Source organism: Sciurus vulgaris (assembly GCF_902686455.1).
Source record: "Sciurus vulgaris genome assembly, chromosome: 1".
Classification (NCBI taxonomy): domain Eukaryota; kingdom Metazoa; phylum Chordata; class Mammalia; order Rodentia; family Sciuridae; genus Sciurus; species Sciurus vulgaris.
The window spans coordinates 110,864,836-110,883,846 of NC_136461.1; the positions used below are offsets into that span (position 1 = coordinate 110,864,836).

A 19,011-nucleotide genomic window follows, 5' to 3' on the forward strand; every position below is an offset into this window, starting at 1 on the left:
GTGCTTGTGAGGTGAGCACCCTACCAACTGAGCTATATCCCCTCATATGCATATTTTTAATCCTCTCAACAGCATTCTGAGATAGACACTGTTATTAATCCATTCTACAAATGAACAAACTGTAGCATAGTGAGGTTAAACAAGTTGCCCAAGGTCACACAGCTGGTTAAGTGGTAGAAGTAGGATTTGAATTTAGAAAGGTTGGCTCCAAGTTCCACATGTTTAACTACTATTTCTTCTTAATAGTATAGGAGACCTAATCGCTGAACCTTTTCCAGGTTCTAGACTCAACTATTCAACCAGGACCTGCAAACCTGGATCTGTAGCCATCACTGAAAGGAAACTTTCAGCTTAGAAAATGGAGGTGAATGGAGAACAGAAAAATATTCTGATCTCCCATTTCATAACTATGTTGTCATGGGTTTCTAGGACAAGGACTGTGGCCTTTTGGAGGATCAGTAAAATATTCCATACGTACCTTATGTATTCCATCACCTAGATGTGGTCCAGGAGGAGAATTCTAGGAGGGGTCTGTGGAGGGGTCTGTGAACTGTGAAAAGATCCTCTCCTTTACCCTACTCCACACCAATCAGATTGTGTGATTGTTTTTTGCTGACCATACCCTTAGTCACATACTATCTCCAGACTTCCTTCCCAACCCAAATTAGATTTTTATAAAAAAATATTTTAGTGGTATATGGGCACAATACCTTTATTTAATTAATTAAATTTTTTTTTAAATGTGGTGCTGAGGACTTAACCCAGTGCCTCACACATGCTAGGCAAGTGCTCTACCACTGAGCCAGAACCCCAGCCCAGATTCTTTTTCTTTTTTTTTTAAACTTCTTTTAAGAAAATTTTTTCATAGTTGTAGATGGACATCGTGCCTTTATTTTTTTTAATTTTTTTATGTGGTGCTAAGGATTGAATCCAGTGCTTCATGCGTCTTAGGCACGCACTCTGCCACTGAGCTATGGCTACAGCACCCCAAATTAGATTCTTGTATTTCCAATTTGTTCAAAGAAGCCAAGGTAACCAAGGACCCTGGTTTGGAAATACCTGCCTTTTTCTTACAAATTTTATTTTCTTTAGCTGTTTTCTTGCTTTAGATAATTTTCTTTTTGACTTTTCTCAGATCTTCCCATACTACATTGGACCTAATGAATAAATGATATTCAGAACTAGATCTCCTCTAATGGTTGTATGTGTAGATTATAGCTCTTTAAAAAATTAAAGGCGGGGCTAAAATTAAAGGTGGCTCAGTGGTAGAGGCTTGCCTCTCATGTGTGAGGCACTGGGTTCCATCCTCAGCACCACATAAAATGAATAAAATAAAATAAAGTTATTGTGTCCATCTGAAACTGAAAACATAAAAATAAAAAATAAAATATTAGAAGACATAGCCAGGCACAGTGGCCTGTCTGGGCAACTTAGCAAGACCCTGTCTCAAAAAAAGGGGTGGTGGTGGTGCTGAGGACATAGCTCAGTGGTTGAGCACCTCTGGTTCAATCACTGTTTAAATAAATAAATAGCATATGAGAAGAACATGGGAAGAACTAGAATATCCACCCACTCGAATGTGGAAACAGCTGGACTGATACCTAGGGAAGTGTACAAGTAAATCCCTACAGAAAAATTCCTGGGGTGAGGTGGAAATTGTATAGAGAAGGCAAAGGAAGTAGAGTGGGGCCTTTTGTGCTGTAAGGGAGCGATGTGTTTCCTCTGAGGGAGCAGTTCCAGCTACTTCCTTCCTCAGATTTTGCTGTGCTGCTGAATATAGTAACTAGTCACATGAAGCTATAATTTAAAAATAAATAAATAAAATTTAAAAGTCAGATCATCAATCACAGTAGCCACATTTCAGAGTTTAATTGCCGCATGTGGCTAGTGGCTACCATACTGGACAGCATGGATGCAGAACATGTCCATCATTATAGAAAGTTCTTTAAGACAGTGTTGGAATAGAGATTTTAGGGTATCAGGAGAAGATGCATATGTTCTGGTCCTTTCAGTGCCAAATCTCTAAGAGGCCTTGGGTGTAAATTATCTCTCTTCTCCATGTCCCCCCAAAATGCACAATGCACCAGTAGCCAGACTGCGTACACAAACAGCTTGCCTCTGAGCTCCTGGGTCTCTCTATCCCTTTGTCTTTACCCTCTGGTCTGCTCTTGTCCTTGCTCCACCCCTCTAGTCCCTGGAAAACAAGCTGCAGAAAAAAATTTTCCATCAACTTTGACCTAGTTTCCTGGTCACAGATTCAAAAGGGGAGGAGTTGCTAAATTTTTAAACAGGTGATAAACAGGGGGAGGAGTTCAGGTGAGAGTCACCATGACAACAGGGAAAGCGCTAGATTGACACAATGGTAATGGAAAACAGATGGCTAGACAGGAAAGGTGGCACTCACCTGCAAACCCAGACTAAGGCAGGAGGATTGAAAGTTCAAGGCCAACCTTAATGAGACCCTGTCTCAAAATAAAATAAATAGGGCTGGGGGTATAGCTCAGTAGTAAAGCACCCCTAGTTCAATCCTGTTTCAAAAACAGACAGCCAAGAGAAGAAAGCAAAAGCACTACGGGGAATGAAAGATAAACAAAAATTGAAGTGGAAAAAAAAAATTTTTTTTTCAATTTCACTTTCTATTCAATTCACATTGGTCTTATATAGAACTTCTGGGAACATATTTGGAATTGGGGTGTGGAGGTCCAAAGAAAAGTAAATCCCCAAGTACAGGCCAAGACTGAATCTGTCTGAAAAGATTTAAATGAACCCCAAATCAATTATATTGACCTCTGCTATCTGTTTCTCACCTGTCATTCCTTCAAGAATAAAAATCATTTCAATTAGTGGTGAAAAATAATTATTAGAACTATGAGAAATAAGAATTATTGAAACACTCTAAGGAATGAGGGTGGGGTTAAATATTCAGCAAACATTTACTGAGTTATGATTATATGCTTGGGTAAGAACTGTGCTAGCAACTAGAGATTAAAAAAAAAAAAAAAAAAAGGTAGTTGCTTCCAGAGTGATACTCAGCTTCTGAAACTCTCAAGTCCTGAATAAAGGTTATTCTTATCAGCATGAAAATTATTTATACTGGGAAGAATTTCTATCACAGAAAGTAAGTTATGAAAAAGAGAACTTCATCCCTTCCCATCCAAATCCTCTCACAAACCTGGTTTCTGTTTAAAATTCATGTATTCCAAAAGTGAAGGAATTTAATGGTTACCTATGGACATGAAAAAAATTAGCCTAGACAACTAGAAGATTCCACTGCAATTCTTTAGTGAATTAAAAAACAGACTAACTTAGCTCAAATCCCTTCCCTCATTCCTCCTACCTGCAACCTATGTTTATTAGGATTAATGGGGAGTGTTCTTTCCACATCGTTTTTAGTAATATGAATTGTGAAGGACAGAAAGTTTCTTTAGGCATACCCTTTTTCTAATAATTTTCCAATGCCACTTCACAGACACAGATAAGAAAAAATTTGCAATTAAAAAAACTTTATTTTTTAAACAAAGAATACCCCCACTGGGGTGAAAATATATCTGGTTAAGTACAAAATATAATTTTTATCATACAAAAAGATACACAAGTAAAATACAAAAACAAAAAAATGAAATCACCTTTAGCCCACAGTTTCTGGCTGTAATAATTCTCAGAAGAGGGTGGAGCTCAGTGCTCTGACACAGGACAGCGAACAAAGTGCTATGGCTGAGGGTGACTGGCCAAGTGCTAGTGGCTACAGTGAGAGAGGGGCTAATATCCCTTTCTCCTAACACTGGGCAGGACTTGCCCTCTAGTTTCTCATGGCAGTGTCAGGAGGCTCTGATCACAGTGTTGGGGCTTCTTGATTCAGAGTTCCTCCTCGGAGTTTAGAGAAATCACAGTGAGCAAGGCTGACAGCAGCAACCCATTCATACAATTAGAGTGTCAGAATTACGTAATTCCATACACTGGGACAAAGTCTCAAAAGTAATAATAGTAACACTTTTTTTTTTTTTTCTTGAGTGTGTCATTATGCTTACCCCTAAAGACATAGTAGACCGGTAGCTTACATTTGAGACAGGGAGAGAAAAAACAAAAAACGAACAAAACCTGACAGGAACTAAAGTGCTAAGAACATCACCTCAGAATCAATTCCAAGGAGTCATTCGAAAAGAAAAACAGATTCTCCTATATGAATAAGTTTGCAACAGGAGAACACAGTGCAATAGGCTCTAAAAATGGCTTTTAAGATCTTTGGTGGGGTATAGTTACTACCGCTTTAAGCAAAGTTAAAGTACATTCTAAGCAAAGACACCTCAAAGCAGTTTTCCTATAATTCACGGGGGAAGCACCTCTCTAAAACCCAAACCAATTCAGTTCTGGAGGGTTTTTCTAAGTGTACAAAACAGAGAACACCAATTTTAAGAACTTCCTGTTTCCCAAAATTTTGGCCATGATTTTCTTTTTCCTAGTTTGCTAAATTGGCTCTGGTTCCACGTGGAACAGCAGTTCAAGGTTTGAAGTTGTTATAACACTCTGTAACTCCCGTCAAAAACCCTTGGGAAGACCATGCCAATAAGGCCATTTCTATCCCGACACTCAAAACTACTGAAAATGTCTCAGTTTTCAAGGAGATCTGAAAAATCGGATGGGCTTGAATTTTTCTAAGCCCATCCTGCAAACGCTCCTATATCACAACGCTGGCGCTGGTGGAGGATGAGTTCGCACCACTTGAGGCCTGAAGATTGCCTGTTGAACACCTCCTACTTTGGGGAGTCAGAGGCTGGGGTGGACCCATACCTCACTGCAGAGACTATTTAAGTCTCTAAAAAAAGTGAGAGTCCAGGAAGAGAGGTGGAAAGAAACAAGTAGGTACAGCTGCTTCTTTTCTCCCACTTGATCACTGCACATTGTTGTTGAGGATGCAAGGATCCACCTGGGAGGAAGAAAGAAGAGATCATTTTAATTTGGGTAAGAACATGAATCTTATTTGGCAATCCCTCCAAGTCAACTTCCTATAGAAAGCTTAGGACAAATGTTAACAGTAAAAAATGACAATTCTCACCTCAGTATATGTGGGTGGTGGCATGAACTTGAACTCAGGAGCATACATAAAGATAGGGCTGTCTTGAGAGCCATCTACATCATCTAGCAGAGGGGTGGTAGGGCTCTCCAATCTGTGATCTTCAGGAATGATATCCATGTAGCAAGGAGGAGCTATAAAGAGAAAATATGGGAATAAGAAGCCTAGCCAAGAAATGCCAGATATCACAATTTTACAAGGCCAGAGGAAAGAAGACAAGACATCAGGTCTGGCTCACCTTCTGGGGTATCAGGGATGTTTAGATCTACCCAACTCATTTCAGAGCTGGTTCGGCTGGCCATGCTCGATGTCCGGCTGCTTAGACCTGACCTGCTGCCAATTACCAGGGGTAGGTCAAGGATGACTTTCTTGGAACCAGGGACACTAACATAGATCTAGAAAGAAAAATAACAGTAAATTAGATAAGAAGTCTGGAGAGACCACCACTGTTTGGACAGATGAGCAATTTCTCTCCCAGAGACATCCCCAACCCACTCACCAGTAAGAAATATTCAACTCGAAGGATGTTGCAGCCCAGGATGGATGGCCTGATCTTCTGCACCCTAAGGCTCTTGCCACGCCATGATGCACATGCCCCTGAGATAATATGATTGCCTCTGACTGATGACAACTTTTGAGTCAACACCTTTGTCTGGCCATTGGCGAGGTAAGTATGGCGGGCCACAATGGCCGCTTTGGGAACCACAATGCGGGAACAAGTATTCTCAAAATCAGCATGGATGGAAATGTCATCACCTAGCAATGAAAACAAAAAACAAAAACATATCGATACTCAGTACGGTTAATGACATCTCTGCCCCATCCCAAGTTCTCAGCCCCAAACCCAATTTTTTTTGTTATATTTGTCCACCATTTGAAGCACTAGGTTTTTACCTTCACAGAATCCTTTTCTGTCAATTCGAGCAGAGACAGACACTCGCCCATCAGGAATGAACATGCAGGAAACTTTTTTCTCCTTTTTAGCAGATACTGGTGCCTATGTAGAAAGGGACAATAGTGTTTTGAGATGATTTAATTTAATGCCCAGGATACCTAATTTATCATACTGTGATCAAGGAAAATAAGAATATTAAAATAAACCTCACCATTAAATCAGGGGTATTGACATCCACTAGATCCATCACTTCAAAGTTTTTCTTTGTCTCTTGAGTTGGCTGGCTGGGGCGATCAAGAAAAGCCTTTACCCAGTAGTCTACACAACCATATTTTCCTTTGAAAGATGTTCCAAGAGGTCTGTGTCAAAACAAAACAAAAAAGGAAACAATTTTAAAACGCTCTTCAAAAACAGTAAGTTATCAAATGAAAGAGATTTTTTTAGAGATGGAGAGTCAAAATGCATTTAGCTAATACCTACCCTTGAGGAAGTTCAAAGCCGAACTTGTACTCATATTTGTTCCCAGGTCTCATGATCACCATCTCATTCTCACCTGAAGGGAAAAAAAGGCAAGTCTCATTACGTTTCTTGTTATACTTAAAAAGTTTCTGTGATAAGGCATGCTTGGGCAGCATGCAAGGATATTTTAGCACCCCCATCTTTATCCCTTACATTCTTAAACGAAAGATTTTTATTTTCTTGCAAAGCTCTGCAATGCTGAAAGGCTCACCCAGGATGGATACCCCAGGAATCAAAGAATGAGTAATTTATGTATACAGAAATCTTTAAAGAACTGAAGCAATGTCTCTCAGGATCGTCTTGTAAGAAATTGTACAAATCACCCTTTTGGGGGCTAGGGACACATTTGCAAATTAAAACAAATAGAGAAAGCAACACATTTCAAACCACTCAAACTGAACAACTTATAGAATTTAGTATGAATTCTTTTCCAATCTCTAATTAGCTTTCACCCTCCAACAATGAACTGGGTCATCTACCTGTTGGCTGGTCTTCCAAGAGAAGCGTGTCCTCATAGCGCAGGTAGTCCAACGTCTGTTTGCATTGCTGGGATCCCTGCATCCAGAGGACTTTTGCCACTCCGCATGCCAGGATCCGGACGGCTTTGACTCGAGTCACTTCACACACCTCCACTACCACCCGGCCAGCCACCTTCTCCCCACTGCCGTACACTTTTTCAGGGTCGTTAAAGACCACCTCAAAAGACTTGATCTTCTTGAACATCACCATGATTGGGCTGAGTTGGCTCAAGAGTCAAAAAACCTAAATCCAAGAAGGGATCTTTACAAGAAATATCACTCTTCCTAAGGAATGAGGGTGTCCTGAGCAGGTTGGGTTTTAATAACAAAATTCAAAAAAGCCCACAAGGGAATTTTAAGTTTTCCGAAAAGGTGTCTAAAAATTTCAAGTTGGTGGCTGTGCCAAGCTCCTTCTTTCCTTTCCTCCTCCGGTTGCCGAGGAAGAGCTCCAGATTTCGGTGGGGTGGCTGGTAGCAACCCTACCCAGAAATCGAGAGAAGAGTTTCAAGCTGAAGCCGGAAACTGCTCTATATAGTAGCCAGAGCCGGCAGGGCCACGCGAGCGCTTGCCTGGAGGCTCGTGCTGCCCTCGTGCACAGCTCTCCCATTGGCTGCCTGATCCTTGTTTACCAGGAGCTCGACCAATCAGCCAGGACCCAGAGGCGCGTGGACACTGTGTGCTCCTGGCGGAGGAAATGGTTGTTGTGCTCGGGTGTGCTGCCTCGCAGGGAGGCGGGGCTGGAGGGGGCTGCGGGAGCGGCTTCCCCGGGGTTCGTTGGCAGCAGGCTCGCAATGACCCTGAAATCTATCCAGGGCGAGTGGCTGTCGGAGGGCGAATGTGGACGCTTTTGGCCTTGGTCTTGCAGCGGTGTTATTATTATTTTTTAAGGTAAAAGGAAAATGTGCTTATGAGAGAATTTCATGGTCAGTAGTAAGCCTGCGTAACGAATTTGGAGATGATCGTTTATTCCTGGCCCACAAATCGCAAGTCTGTGAAAAACAACCCCATAGCTCCAAGAATACTTCAGGTTTGGGACAGAGGGAAGGGAGTGCTGATGTTAGTGTTCAGGAAGATCCCCTTTGTCTTCTTGCCCCGCATCTCCACTTAAAAACAAAAAGCTGCTGTCTCTGAAGGGAAGAATTGGTCACATTTTAAACACTCTCTTCAGCCCTCTTTGGAAAGCGGTGTATAGGACTAAAGTGGCCTTCGGCTCTGGGGCTCTGGGGCTCGGGCTGTGTGCCAGCGCTGTTCCTCATCCCACGTACCCTCCATTCTGTTCTTTTTGTTCTCTGGAACGGAAATAGTAAGGGAGTGTCCACATCCTGTTGCTTATCCCCTCATCTCTTCAGTGTCTACCTGCGAAGTTGGGGAACACGGTGTATGTTCTCCCCGCTTACCTCATTACCTCTTTAGTGAGGTGTGTCCTTTACACTCTCAGGATTTCTCCCTCCCTGCTTCTCCAGGAAAGAAAAAGGAAAGGAAATTTTTTAAAAAGGGAAAGACTGTTTCACCCTTTCACTCTCTTCCTGAAGTTCTTGTCTTCCTCCCCTCTCCCAGTTCACTAAATTAAATGTACTTTCGTAAACATGTTGTCCCACACTCATCATAGCCTTCAAGTTGGTTAAAAGCAAGACAGTTCTCTTGTTAACAACTGAGGTGTCTGTGAAAGATGATCATACACCTGTTTGAAGAAACAGTTTCCTCACCTTTTTTTTTCCCCTAAGCTCTTCAGAAATCCCAAAGGAAAGAGAAGGGTCATCAGAGCACTGTTTTAGCTAAAAGGGATCCTGATTCCTCATTCTATGTTGGTTTCTTTCAACTAACTGTCCAGGGAGGGTTTTCCCTATTGAATACAAGGTGCCTTAGGAGCCGACTCCTGAGAAATGTTTCCTAAATGTAATAAGAAAAACTTGTATGTAGAGAAAGAAGGATTCTAATCCCCTTTTCTTTCCTTCTCTCTCTTGCTTTTATTTTCCTTTTTATAGTTTGGGGATTGAACTCAGGGCTTTAGTGCATAATGGGTGAACATTTACTACTGAGGCACATCCCCAACTCAGCAATTTTTATTTGTTTTCAGTTATTAGGGATTGAATTGGGGTTAGAGGAGGTGTTGTACCATTTAGCTACCTCCCTAGCCCCCACTGACCTTGACTTGTGATTCTCTTGTCTCAGCCTCCCAAGTAACTGGGATTACAGGCATGTACAACCACACTAGCTCTAACTCACTTTCTTTTGATTCCTAGACTTTTCCCTTATCTGTACCCATGCTTGAGACGGTGACGTAAATAAGAAGTATTTAAAAGTCCTACCTTCTCAGCAAAAAAGAAAGCTATTCATTGCTGTTAGGAATCCCTCTCTTCCTTCCTCATACACCCTACCTGGGTTGACACCCTAAGGCTAACAAGTTCCAGCACAACCCTAATATTAAGCAAGCTCAGAATCTGTTGGAAAACACATAAAGCACCAAACCCCAGGAACATGTTGATCCTTCGGGTGTGTGGGTTTGGGGTGGCACCCTGTTCTAGAAAGTTAACCAACTAGGCTTGAAGTATTTTCAGTTGATAAACTATATTGATTATTATGAACAGGGATGGTGGGTTTCTCACTAAAGTGATTTTGTTTATTTATTTTACACTCAGGGACTCTTCTACTGAGCTATCTCTCCAGTCCTTTTTATTTTTCATTTTGAGATAGGGTCTCACTAAATTGCCCAGATGGTCCTTAAATTTAGGGTCCTCCTGCCTCAGCTTCCTGAATTGCTGGGATTACACCACTGTGCCAGGCTTACCTACGTAACTTTTGAGGTGATGAGAAGAAAGGTAGCTAGTAATAGATCAGGATGGTGTTGATTTGAGACACCTTAAGGGGAGAGGGAATAGTGATATTTATTTGGGGACATGTACAAAGTAGTGAATTTTTGAGTTTCTAAAAATCCTTTAACAATTCTCTCTTGTTCTAAGTTTCTGCTTTGGATACTAGTATTTTTCTTATCTTCCCTTTTTGTGGAACTCGGCATAGACCACTTGTTTGCTCTGTGTTATGCCTGGGTTTTCTTGGATGCCAAAAAACTGTTTAACTTTGGCAGCAACAGCTGCCTGCGTACCAGGCCTGCAGCCAAGGCATGTTCTGAAATGGAGGCCTCCTGGATATAGCTGTTTATAACCTTTCACCTTATAACCCAGTATTCTGATAGAAATTTGTCTCCTGATTATTCTTTTTCAGTACTTGAGTCAAAGAAAAGTATCTTGTAAACGCCTGTCCTAAAAACAGGATACAAATACTAATGGAGTATGAAGAAAAGAACAGACCCAGGAGGAACAGCAAAGTAGGACTCAGTCCAGTAGTTTTGCAAGTTAGGTCATCTTTTACCTGCTCCTTACCCTTTTCCATCCCAGTGCCAATAGGAAACTAAGTGGTGATTGTCATTTGTTGGCTTTATTGTAGATGACAGAGCCAAAGCTTTCACGAGAGAAATACCTGCAACACAGTTGCCAGACAGACAAGGCAGTGATTGCCTTTCTCTTTTCTTTAACCTCTGGCCTGACAAACACTTAGGACTCTAAAGCCTCAGTTCCCAAAGCAAAAGAATTCCCTTCGTTTGTCCTTTTAATCTCTTCTGTCACCTCCACTCCTTAAATATTTCTTTACCCTTACCCTCCCACTTTCAAATAAGTTTTGAATGAAAATGTGGGATTGAAGATTTCAACTGTGTATATGGCCCCAAATCATAGATAAATAAGAATACACTAATAATTGTATAGCATCTTAGAGTTAAAGTGACTTTTTAAGTAATTGTTATTTTTGAACACCAATAAAGAACTCAGTTCTTTATTTGTGTCAATATTATTTATAAATCATTTATCATCTTGTTCCAGAAAGGATTTAAGGTTAGGTTATTTCATTTAACTCTCACAATAACCTTGTGATTCCATATTAATTTAATCAGGCTCAGAAGGGTAAAATAATTTGCCTGAGGTCATAGATTTTGTAAGTAGAGTAAGATCTTGAATCCAGGTCTGTCCAGTTAAAGTATGATCTACGTTTTTTAATGTATTATTCTGACTTTCAGTGGTTTGACATGTAGTATCGTTTGATCTGCATAATGGTTTTATAAAGGATTTAGGGCAAGACTCAGAGAATTTTAGAGTTAAAGGGACTCCACTAGATTGTTTTTGTTTTTAAGACCACTTCCCTTATTTTGGTTAAGTGACATATTTTAGGATACAGCTAGTATCTGGTGGAGCCACTTTCCAAACCCAGGATTCTTAATACTAGAATTCTTATCTCTAGGATGCTTTGCAAGTGCTTTTTGTTGTTTAAATTTAGCTTTACTTATTGGTAGTCCCCTCTTATTCAGGGGGAATATATTTCAGTACCCAAGTGGATGCCAAATTGCAGATCATACTGAACCCTATACTATGTTTTTTCTTATACATACCTATGATAAAGTTTAATAAAAAAGGTAAATAAGAGATTAACAATAATAATCATAAATAGAGCAATTAGAATACTAATATACTGTAATAAAAGTTATATGAAAGTGGTATTTCTCTGTATCAGAATACCTTATGTTTTTTCTGGTTGTGTGTGGGGGGCAGTGCAAGGATTGAATTCGGGGTGCATTCCACCAATCTGTATCTCCAGCCCCTTCTGTTATTTATTTTGAGAAAGGTTCTTGCTAAGTTGCTGAAGCTAGCTTTGAACTTGGGATCCTCCTGCCTCAGCCTCAATTGTTGGGATTATAGGCATGTGCCATGGCATCAACTACTGTCAAATTCCTATGAGAATCACCTATACCAGCTTTCTCTGTTTACTAAACTTATCCCTTTGTAGTCTGGCTTCTACTACCCCTAAAAGGGTTTCTTCAAAATTTCCAGTGGTTTTTTTCTTTAAAAAAATTTAGATAGACATATTTACATTTGTATTTCATGCTTTCCTTCATTGCTAGCAGTTTTCTCCTTCCTCTTCTATTTCTCCTTCTCCCTCTCCCCCCTCCATTTCTTCCTCCTCTTAAGGGCTTCTTCTTGGCCCTCTCCTTTTCTTTCTTTAAGTTTTATTCTTCATTTTACCCATCTGTGCATCACTCTGTGTAAATAACATTAAAATATGTACTATACCTTTAGCCTGTCTCCAAAGTTCCAGCTAGCATTTCAAATTCAATTTGTCCAGTAATTAATTCACAAATCTTTCCCTTGTGCTCAAATTCATTTCTTTAAAAAAATAGAACCATTACATCTTCCCCAAGTCATCAGTTAAAATCCAGCAATTACCTTTGAGTCTATTCTCTCTGATATTTGCATACTCAATCTATTGCTAATTTCTGTTGAGGACATCTTTATAGAATCTTTTTTCCTGTTTCTTATTCCACTACCACAACTCAGGTTCATCATGTCTTTGTTACTTTTGCTGAGATTATCTTTTTTTTCTCTTTCTTCCCAGTACCAGGAATTTAATCTAGGAGCACTCAACCCACTGAGCTACAGCCCTTTTTATTAATTTAATTTTTCATTTTGAGATGGGATTTGAGTTGCTTAGGACCTTGCTAAGTTGTTGAGCTTGACTTTGAACTTATGACCCTCTTGCTTCAGACTCCCAAACTGCTAGGATTACAGGCATGTACCACTAGGCCCAGTTCTAGATTACCTTAATAGCTTTTGACTAGTCTTCCTTTTATCCTCTATAGACTGTACCTAGATTAGTCTAACACAATTTTATTCCTGTCTACTCCTGTGGTACTATAAAATCCCCTACTTACTAAACCCCATTCAAATGCTTCAACCTGGCACTGAAAGACTTCACAAAATGGCCTCAACCAAAATTTTCAGACTCATTTTCCATTACTTCCTCATACATATACCCCAGACCTCAGCCAAACATGAGTACTTAGTGTTCCCCTAATATATTCTCTGCCTTTGTGTCTTTGCTTATTCTTTTCTGTCTACCTGGAATACCTGTCCTTCCCTCCCCAGCTCTGCTTTTTAGAAACCCTATACCCGCTTCTGTAGACGGTCAAATGAGTTTTTCTTTGTGAAATCTTGATTTCCAATCTTTTAATCTTTTACCTTACAACTAAATATGATTTCATTCTCTATTTTTCTTTTTTTGGTACTGGGTATTGAACCCAGTGGCACTTTGCCACCAAACTACATCTCCAGCCCTTTTAATTTTTAATTTTGAGCCAGGGCCTCACTAAGTTTCTCAGGCTGGCCTTGAACTTGCAAGTTCAAGTTTACTCTGGCCTCAGCACCTGAGTCCCTGGCATTACAGGTGTGTACCACAGTGTCTGGATGATTCATTCTTTTCTGAATATTCCATAGCATGTTATTTATATTTCTCTTATAGCACTTACATACAAATTGACCTTTTTTTTAGACAATGGGTTCCTAGAGAGTAGAAACTATGTTCTTTTTTATCTTTGGGTTCTCCTAGCCTATTAATGTACATGTCACAGAGTAAATACATTGAATTAATAAATGTCTTGGGAACAGAATATGTCACCGACTCAGAACCTAGGTTTCTCATCAGTATTGGGCTTTAAACCCCAGCTTCAGTACCTTCTGCTATACTTTAACATGCATAATCAGTTCTCCTCAAAGCCTATCACCCAATTATGTATCAGTTAGGGAGCAGTGAGAGATGATGGGTTGTTTTTCTATGAAGGGAAAATTGGACTGTGTTGATGTTTATAAGCATAAGGGACATTTCGTACTCAACCCAACTTCCCCTTTTCTGAGAAATTCTTTCTTCACCAGTTTAGGAATCCAGTTGGCTCAGCCCTGCCACTCAGTGGGTGGTTTAATGTACTGTCAAGATCTTTTGTCCAAGAATTCTTTCAAACACACAAGCTTTTCTGAAGCCTGGTAAAGATGATTCTTAATTATAAGAAGAAACTGATGAAGGAAATATAGTGCTCATAACTGAGAGGAAGAAACTGTATATTAAAACAGTTTTCTATTTTTAAAAAAATCCAGAATTACAATCAACAGTACTTTCTTTGTTTACTATCTTTTTCTCAGTTATAAAGCAATTGCACAAATATTTGATTTTCACCAAGAGACAGAGATAGTTTGCAGAAAGAAATACAAATGTTTAAGGTTACTCACACAACTTGGATAAAATCCTTCTGACTTATGGTTCAAAGATCTTTCCACTAGTGCATCTGTGATTATTAGAAAATAAAAAAAAAATCCTCTCCTTTATAAGGCTTTCTGTGATTTCTCCAAGCACACATAATTCTTACCTTCTTTGTATTACAACAGCATGGTATACACATTTCTATATATTATGGATATTGATCATTTTATCTTATAGTGATGTGTTTATCTGTTTCTTCACACTAAACTGAACTCTTCAAAGGTAGGATCCATGTTGTCTTATGACGTGGCATAGTTTATGGGCTTCAAAAATTCTAAAGGTCAAAATTAATTCATAAAATTATTTTAGTTTGACCAGTTAATGTTACTTATGTCACCTACCCCCTTGCTCATCCTGATTGTGTTTTTTTTTTCCTCCAACCCTGTTGGTATTCCCCCCAGGCTGTAGGCTTAGTTGTGATAGATTCAGGGCAGTGCCTTGTTCCATAAAGAGAAAATAAAATCATGACAGAACCTTTTTCAGTTTCAGATGCTACAGTTTTAGCAACAGGCCTTTCAGTTTTTGTCTGGAGTGAGTTGAGGTGGGGGGTCAGGATGGAGAGACTCATTAACCTAATTTTTTAAAAATATGACTTAGTTACTTAACGGTAGGAATAGAAGTACTCTATCAAAGACTGACTACATGAAAACCTTGCTATTAAAGATATTGGGTTCTAGTCTCATGCCCATAATCTCAGCTACTTGGGAGGCTGAGACAGGAGGATCTAAAGTTCCAGGCCACCCTGGGCTACTTAGCAAGAGCAGTCTTAAAATAAAATTTAAAAAGGGTTGGGGAAGTCCCTTTTCCTTCTAAGAAGATACACTCTCTCCCTTGAGAGTGCCCCCTTTTCCTTTCCCTTCAGTAAACTCATGTTGTTACTCAAAAATAATTAATTAATTAATTAAAAGAAGAAAAAGAGGAGGGTTGGGGATGTGGGGATGTAGCTCAGTGGGAGAGTATTTGCCTAGCCCTAAATTCATTTCCCATTGCCTGGTTGGGGTTAGGGAAATGGTTCTATGAACTAATAGTAGAGAATGATTCCACAATAGCCTTGGAAGTAGAAGCAGAATGTAGTTATCCCTCCTGATTTCTCTTTCACTTTCTCAAAGCCCACCCTCCATTCATAACCAGTTTTATCTCAGGAAACATATGTAATGTATTCCTTCCTACCTATTGTTGTACAGATGGTGAATAATTTCGTTTGGAATTAGGCAGAAAAATTGAGAAATGCCTTTTATTTTCTAATGTTCTGCCTTCTTTCCTGCCTTAGTTCTGGTAGTTTCCTGGTACTGATTTTGAGAACTGTAATTGCTGGGCTCTGGATATTATCTCTGTTTCCTTAAGAAGAAATGAGAGAAGGAACTTGCCATGAAGTATGCAGGCCTGTGTGGAGTAGGGAGGGATGTGTTTGTTTGGTCTGAGATATGTTTGAGAAACTTCTTAAATAAGAAGGGGAGGGCTTGGCTAAGGATGCAACTCAATGGTAGAGCACTTGCTCTAGTCCCTGGGTTTGATCCCCAGCACTTAAACAAACAAAAACGTTAAAGAGAAAAGTTCAGGCCAAGGCAGAAATGCCTCATCCCCTTTTTAATCAAAATAATATAACATTAAGTAGTAAAAATTTACATAGTGTTAAGTGCTTATACAAAACAACAATGCAGTCCCCAATCCCTTCTACTGAGATTCTCTTCCATTTTTTTCAGTTTTTCTTCTTGCCTTCTTCAAACATTTTATTTGAATTTGGTAGTGATGGTTAGTGATTTGGTTGAGATGCCTTATAGAGAAGTGACCTTTCTTTCAGCATTTTCATGTGGTGTTTCCTTTACATTTCAAAGTAACTTTTTTTTTTTTTTTTTTTTGAGACAGAGTCTTGCTAAGTGCCTTAGCGTCTTGCTAAATTGTCCTGGCTGACCTAGAATTTGGGATCCTCCTGCCTTCGCCTCCTGAGTAATTGGGATTACAGGCCTATGCCATCATCTTTTCTTTAAAAAATTAGGAATATTTGACTGTCTTTGGGCTATAGTAACTGAAATTTTAACTTTTCTTTAAAAATTTTTTTTGTAATGCTGGGAATCAAATCCAGGGCCTTTTTCATGCCTAGCAACTGTTCTAACACTGACTTTATCTTCTCTTCCCAAAAGAGTTATATCATAGTTTTTATTAAGCCAGTAGTTGATGCTTATGTTATTTTCACTATAAATAATGTCCTGTGTGAAGTAACGTAGTGTATTTTGATTGTTTCATGTCTTGAACAACCTTTTGTGTTTTGTGGAGTTATAATAATTAATTTAGTTTACTATGTACCTGCCTTCATTTTAATTCTGAAATGCCATTTCTATCAAATGCCTATTAATATTTTCTCTCAAATGGTCAACATATCAAATAATCTTAAGAAATTAATTATCCTTTTCCTGGAGACTTGCCCAAATTCGCCACTAAATAACTTTTTAGTCACCAGCGCCACCTGCTGACTATTGGTGAAGTAGAAAATCAGAATTAAGAGTCACAGGATTAGCCCTGGGGATAGTGGTACAGGACTATAATCCCATAGGCTTGGGAGGTTGAAGTAGGAGGTGGATGGCAAGTTCAAAGCCAACCTCAGCAACTTAGAGAGACCCTGTCTCAAAGTAAAAAAAATAAAAAGGGTTGGGGATATGGCTCAGTAGCACTTAAGCACCTCTGGGTTCAATCCCTAGTACCAAAAAAAAAAAAAAAAAAAAGTCACAGGGTTGGTATTTTTAACTGAAAAATATCCTTTCCATGGTTTCGGACCTTCTGAATGACATTCTAAAAAGGAATTATGTTAGGGCTAGAGAAGAGAATATAAAAATAATTGAAAATTCTCATCTTTCCCTTTCCTTGTCATCCTATTCTGTTTTCCTAGAAAGTCTGTTTGAATATTCCTTTTCTAAGCCTTTTGTCTGATCCACCAAAGAAATAAGGAAAGGCAGGCTACCGTTTTTTAACAGTTATATCTTTATTTTCATATATTCATATAATAAATTATACATATTTAAAGGGTATAATTTCATTGATTATCCATGAAATTACAGCCACAATCAAGATAATATACATTTCTATCATTACCCAAAGTTCCTCTTGCCCTCCATCCATTTTCAAACATCCATTGATCAGTTTGCATTTTATGTGATTTTATATAAATGGAAACAACATGTTTTCTTTGTTTTGGTTTGACTTTACCATGGTCTGGAGGTGACTTGTTCCCAAGAGTTCATATGTTGGAGGTATGGTCCTTAATGTGGCAGTGGTGAAGCAGTGGGACTTTTTAGAGGTAGGGCCTAGTGGAAGGTCTTTAGGTCATTGGGGCTCTCCCAAAAAAGGGATTAAAGTAGTTCTGGGACCGAGTTCTCACCAGAGCAAGTCATTCTAAGAGAGAGACCAACCTGGAATCTATCTCTGGCTTCCTGTCTCTCTCCATGTGATCTACCCTCTCATACTGCACTCTTACAATTGTGATGTCCTCTGCCACGAGTTCCTCACCAGAACCAAGCCAATGTAGGTGCCATATTCTTGAACCTTCAAAATTGTGAGTTAAATAAGCCTCTTTTCTTTTTTTAATTAATTAAATTTTTTATTTGTTCTAATTGGTTATATATGACAGTAGAATGCATTTTGACACATTGTACACAAATTGAGCATAACTTCTGGCTGTGCATGGTGCTGAGTCACACCAGTAATTTTAATCATACATATGTATAGGGTAATAATATCTGTCTCATTCTACCATCCTTCCCATCTCCACCACCCCACCCCTCTCCCTACTCCCCCTCTGCACAATCAAAGTTCCTTCTTTCTTCCTTACCCATCCCCACTATGGATTAGCATCCACTTATCAGAGAAAACATTGGACCTTTGGTTTTTTGGGATTGGCTTATTTCACTCAGCATGATATTCTCTAGTTCCATCCATTTACCTGCAAATGCCATATTTCATTCTTTAAGACTGAGTAATATTCATTGTGTATATGTACCACATATTCTTTATCCATTCATCTGTTGAAGGGCATCTAGGTTGGTTCCATATTTTAGCTATTGTGAATTGAGCTGCTATAAACATTGATGTGACTGTGTCACTGTAGTATGCTGATTTTAAGTCCTTTGAGTATAAATCTAGGAGTGGGATAGCTGGGTCAAATGGTTGTTCCATTCCAAGTTTTCTGAGGAATCTCCATACTGCTTTCCAGTGTGGTTGCACCAATTTACAGTCCCACCAGCAATGTATGAGTGTTCCTTCCCCCCACATCCTCACCAACACTTATTGCTTGTGTTCTTGATAGTTGCCATTCTGACTAGAGTTAGAATAAGCCTCTTTTCTTTATGAAGTTATCTAGTCTTAGGTATTTCACTAGAGTAATAGAAAACAGAATACTACACTATGAATACTTTCACTATATTTTTATTTTGAGATTCATCCATGTCGTTGTGTGTATCAGGAGTTTATTACATTATATTGCCTAGTATTATTCTATTTACAGATTTATCATAATTGGTGTATCCTTCACTTGTTCATGAACATTGGGATATTTCCAAGTTTTGGTTATTATGTATTAAACTGTTATGGACATTGTGTACAAGTTTTTGTGCAGACACATGTTGTCATTACTTTTGAGCCAAAACCTAGGAGTGGAATGTCTAGATTGTATGGTTAATGTACACTTATCTTTTTAAATAACCACCAAACTGTTTTATGAAGTAGTTTTGCCATTTTATATTCCCACCCACAGTGTGTGAAAACTCTACATCTTGCCAACATTTGGTATTGTCAGTTTAAAAAAAAAAATTTTTTTTAGTTGTAGATCGACACAATACCTTTATTTAATTAATTTATTTTTATGTACTGCTGAGAATCAAATC

At 39.0% G+C, this 19,011-nt stretch overlaps 1 protein-coding gene across 1 annotated transcript; it reads right to left on the reverse strand.

Annotated features, from left to right (window-relative positions):
* Positions 1-3,496: 3,496 nt before the first annotated feature.
* TXNIP (thioredoxin interacting protein) lies at positions 3,497-7,511 on the reverse strand. The gene is made up of 8 exons (XM_079134159.1): positions 6,965-7,511; positions 6,447-6,519; positions 6,178-6,325; positions 5,966-6,068; positions 5,571-5,827; positions 5,310-5,466; positions 5,054-5,205; positions 3,497-4,924 (listed from the first exon to the last, which is right to left on the reverse strand). Exons 1-8 carry the CDS (start codon positions 7,212-7,214, stop codon positions 4,889-4,891), a joined length of 1,176 nt encoding a protein of 391 aa, XP_078990285.1. The 5' UTR covers positions 7,215-7,511; the 3' UTR covers positions 3,497-4,888.
* Between the last annotated feature and the right edge of the window lie 11,500 nt (positions 7,512-19,011).